This window comes from Setaria italica, chromosome II (genome assembly GCF_000263155.2).
Source record: "Setaria italica strain Yugu1 chromosome II, Setaria_italica_v2.0, whole genome shotgun sequence".
Classification (NCBI taxonomy): domain Eukaryota; kingdom Viridiplantae; phylum Streptophyta; class Magnoliopsida; order Poales; family Poaceae; genus Setaria; species Setaria italica.
In genome coordinates this window covers 9,383,129-9,387,904 of record NC_028451.1, presented here as the reverse complement: position 1 = coordinate 9,387,904, position 4,776 = coordinate 9,383,129, and the positions used below count along the sequence as shown (strand labels likewise).

The 4,776-nt window shown below is 44.8% G+C and overlaps 1 protein-coding gene across 2 annotated transcripts; it reads left to right on the top strand.

Annotated features, from left to right (window-relative positions):
• Nucleotides 1-293: 293 nt before the first annotated feature.
• LOC101780338 (putative F-box protein At5g52610) lies at nt 294-1,956 on the top strand. 2 transcript variants are annotated; one of them, XM_004955874.3, is made up of 2 exons: nt 294-415; nt 525-1,956. In XM_004955874.3, the coding sequence occupies exon 2, from the start codon at nt 542-544 to the stop codon at nt 1,760-1,762; it is 1,221 nt and encodes a 406-aa protein (XP_004955931.1). In that variant the 5' UTR covers nt 294-415; nt 525-541; the 3' UTR covers nt 1,763-1,956. The 2 variants fall into 2 exon arrangements, with proteins under 2 accessions (XP_004955931.1, XP_004955930.1); XM_004955873.2 differs by having other exon boundaries at nt 301-441.
• The last annotated feature ends 2,820 nt before the right edge of the window (nt 1,957-4,776 follow it).

The window sequence follows — 4,776 nt, the reverse complement described above, 5'->3', positions numbered from 1 at the left end:
CCTTAAGGTTATGAACAAACAGGCGGATACTGGCAAAATCAGTTGAGTCTTGAGTGCGTTGTCTTTGCAGTTGAGCCGAGTAGAGGCCTAAAATCATTCAGGATGCAATAGATTGAGGCAATTTCAAAAATCAAAAGTTGCATCCTGAATGATTTGTAAACAATTTGAAAAAAAAGTAACCAACACAAATCGTGTGAAGTCACACAAGCTCACTCAGAAACTGGTCATGCACTGACTGGGCCGGCCCATCAAAACGTATCAAGGGAAAGGAAGGGGGGAAAACCAACTCTGTCTGTTCCCATTCCCCTCGCCACCATCGGTCCCTCGGTTGCGCCGCCCGCCGCGCCGCCGTCCGCCGCCAGAGCGGAGCCCCCACCATTGGACGGTGCCCCGCTTCTCCGGCCGGCTGAGGAAGGTACGCCCGCGCGCTCCAGTCACCAGGTAAGCTCCGCCCTCTTCATTCGTCACACCGGCCTCACTTCTCCCTAATCCTCGCATCCGATTTGGATTTTGGATGCCCGCAGATCCGTAGGCTTCATCGATGGCTTCGCCGGGGCCTTCCTCCCCCCCGGACAGTCGATCCACGCGCCGACGAACCCCCGTCGCCTCCAACACCGGCGTGCTGCCCCCGGACGTGCTGTTCGACGTCCTGCTACGGCTCCCGGCCAAGGAGCTCTGCCGCCTCCGCGCCGTCTGCCGCGCCTGGCGCTCCCTCACCGTCGATCCGCTCTTCACCGGCGCGCACGCGGCGCGCCACCCGCTCTTCCTGGCCAATTTCCGGGATGACCAGACGCACATCTGTGTCGTTGATCTGTTAGGCATCGTGGTGAAGCGGATTCCCAATGCGGATGGCCACCTCCTGCTCCACACAAGCCTAGATCTGGCCTGCGCGACGACAGTAAGGAACAGCTGCCAGGTGCTTGATCCGGCTACTGGAAATGTTCACGTCCCGCCGGAGAGCCCAGCGGTGGAGCATTTGGATCGAGAGAATGTACGCATGCCATACACCTCTTTCGCATTTGGGAGGATTGCCACTACTGGAGAGTACAAGGTGATAAGGATTTTCAACCGGCCGACTCTTGCTGGCTTTCATCAGCCCCATCTGTTTGAGGTGTTTACAATCAACATCAGTGGTTCAAGTTCTGGTTCCAGCCACACGCAGTGGAGGGCGAGGCAGCCTGACCACTTTTTCGACCCGAGCAGTGCCATCGTAGTTGGTGAGGTGGTCTACTTCAAGGTGGATATTGTATTCGACGTCCTGATTTGTGGTGATGTCTACCCTGGCATTCCTCTTGATTGCATCCTTTCGTTTGACCTTGAGAGAGAGGAATGGAGGGGAATTCTCAATGGGCCAATAAGTGAAATTTTTGAAACCGACAAGTATGCTGGTGATTTGGATGGCTACCGTGGTCTTTGGACTCAGGTTACTCTAGCTGACCTGAGAGGCTCCTTAGGTCTTGTGCACTATCGTAAGCACCGGCACATGATGGACCTCTGGGTTCGGAAAGACATTGACGGTGGTCTCTGGGTGAAAGAGTATATCATTCAGATTGAACCGATTTTCCCAACTACTGAATCGTGTGTAAAGTCATTGTTTATGTTAGATGACGGAAGGTTAGTCATCCATTTCCCAAAGACCGGACTGCTGTTCATCTATGATCCAAGAACCAACACTTCTGCACAAGTGGAGATGAGACATCTTGATGCGGTTGCGATGTACACTGGAAATCTGTTGAGTTTACAAGTTGGTGACATGGTGTAGTGTTGTAACATGCTGCTACTTGCTACTCAGTGCTCTGATCGAATCTACATTTTACATGGAAACCTTGTTATTGTAAGATAGTTTTCATCTGTAGTTCAATCATGTTACCATGAGCAGTTGAGCACTCACTTTTCTACTCTGAAGACCATTCTTGAAGTTATATCCAAATGCACTGGATACCTCTGTCTGAACCATGTTACCTTCTTTGACTGATGGTTCTTTTGACTAATTAGGAAATCGCATGTAACTAGCCTTTGGCTGGTGGGCTGCAAGCCTCTATGCTTGTTATGCTTGTCTTAATGTAGTTTCTTTCTTTAAACATGCCTAAAAATGTCTACAGGTATTATAAATTGGGTAAAAACATATGCATGAAAAATCAAGTTCTCTTGTACTGATGAACTCCCTATTTAACTCTAGACATTGTGGTGTTTTTTTTTAAAATCTCTGATCCATCTTATTTTTTATTTTTTTAAATGCATGCCTAGTTGACAAGTTTTATTTTTTATTATAATTATTTGCTGACTAAATTCCTTTCTTCTGATAGTTGACAAGTTTTACTACTCTGTTGATATGTCTTGGTCAATTAGCTCCTGTTCGCTTCAGCTTATAAGTCGGCTGAAAAGCTGAAACGGCTGATTTGTTATGAGAGGAAAACACTGTTTGGTGGTTGATAAGCTGGCTGAATAAGCTGAAGCGAACAGGCCAATTGTTACATTAAATCAATGCAATCCATGCATTTATATAACAGGCAAATGGTAATTTTCTGTGAGCTAATCGTGGCTTATATGTTGTACACCTAGCAGGAATGGCTTGCATAAACTCCTGTGGGACATGTGGACTATATCCATCTGAAATTTACATTTTAAACTTTGTTTTTCAAAGATCGTGAAATTGTTCAATCTGAAGCTAAATATTATAGGCTCGGACAAAATGCCATTGTGGTCAAAATAATGCTAAGAGTGGAACTTTGACTGTTGATGGAGATAATCCATTGCAAAATTGTCTTGAATCCATGCTGTACTTTGTGTGTTACTCTGCAAACTTGTAACTTCTGTGGACAAAGTGCCATTGTATATATACGCACTTGTTAACCAATTTGCCAGAGTTGTTTTCACCATGAATGACCCCTGTAGTGCCGGTATTTTTCATGTTGGCCTGCATACCATTTCAGATACCAACTCGCTGGTAAGCTTTTCCGTCTGCAACCGCTAGCTTACGTAGACAGGATAGAATCATTGAATGGCCAATTAGATCGGTAGTAACTACAACAGGCTACTCCTTCCCGTTCTAGGATGTTTATTTATCTGTGGGATAAAATCCAATTTTTAGAAATTTTTGCCATTAAACTTAAAAATTCAGAAATCTTCCAACTATCAAAACTGCTTACATTTAACCATGTGAAAGTCAGCCCCGTTTTCTCTTTTCTGTCTCCTCTTTGTCTCCTATGATGCTGCCACCGTGTGCGTAGGTGTATATCCCGCCTCCTACCAAACAACCCTGTGATGCCTTCTCTGCTGCTCCCTTGCTCGTCGAGCTCATCGATTCCATGCAGCCCTAGATCCAGATACCTTCCTACTCGAGCCTTTAGCTCGCTTGCGACCTCATCACCGGCAGCGGATTGTCTCCACCTCCACTTCTGGCAGCCTTTAGGTCCTCTTCTCTCCCACCTCACCATAGCTCGCCTTGCCCGCCACCGCTCCGAGGAGCTTGAGCCTTGCTGATGCTGCCTGGGGGTCTATGCCTTGAGCCGCCACTGCACCTTGGAGCTCAGGTGACTCTGCTACGAGGAGCTCGGGTGTCGCTGATATGGGGTTAGGGAGATACTGTCAATCTCTCCCACCGTCAAGAGGTGTGCAACTATAGTGAAGAGCGGAAAAACCGACAAGACGAGCGCCATTGCATAAAGTAGCCTCCTACACCCATGATGGAGAGAGAGAGAGGGAGCGGGGGAGGGAGGGAGAGAGAGAGAGGGAGCGAGAGAGAGGAGGGAGCGGGGGAAGAAGATGGAGCCCTTATTAATTTCAGAACAGGTTGATGGTCAAAAATGTGAACGGGTTTAATAGTTAGATAGTCAAAGATTTCAAATTTTTGTGTTTCATGGCTAAAATCAAACTCCAACGATAGTTGGATGATCAAAAACAGACTTTATTCTTATCCACGACACACCATAGGTGTTAGTTCTAAGAATAAACCAAAGCTTCCCACCGGTTGATGTTCGGCAGCTAGTTATATGTCATTTTGGTTCTTACTTCAACCATTCCCATACCTCCATTCTCGTTTAAGGGGTCTTCGATTTCCCATATCACCCCACCAAGCCTTTTCGATCACCAAACCCGCTTTCTATCCACACAAAAAAGCAAAAAAAATCGGAAAAATATCCAAACAAAATATGGAAACTTTTGGAGGAAACATAGAAAGAATTTGGGAAAAACATTTGTGAAAAAATGGGAAAAAATAGAAATAAGTAAAATTTAAAAATTTGGGGGAAAATCGTTAGAAATTGCAAAAAAAAAATTCTGAAAACAGAAGAGATGAAATAAAAAGTTGGAAACAAAAATTTGTGAGAAATTTTAAACAAGATTTTTGAAACAGAAAAAATGAAAGGAAAATTTAGAAATAAACATTTGCGACAAAATTTTGAACAAAAAAATTCTGAAACAGAGGAAAGGAAACAGAAATTTTGTGACAAACGGAAGAAATCAAATGAAATAATAAATAAAGAATAGACAACCAAGTTTAACTAAAAAAGTTGTATGAAAAACTTTGGTAGATACAAGTTACAAAAAAATTGTGACAATGTTCATAACAGCAAAAAGTTATGTGAAAAATAGGGGAGAAAAGAAAAAAAATACCACCGCTTGATTGGGATCCGCTTCCGTAGACTGACTTGCGCGCCTAGGATCCACATCAAAGCTGTTGTTTCCCGTTAGTATCCCCTTCTTCTATGGCCACGGTGTGATGTTGCTTTCTGAGGACCTCTACTTAGCATGTGGCGCAGAGCCTCCATGTGAATG

Coding starts and splice junctions, on each gene's coding strand:
- LOC101780338 (XM_004955874.3), top strand. CDS start 542: ATGGCTTCGCCGGGGCCTTCCTCCCCCCCGGACAGTCGATCCACGCGC.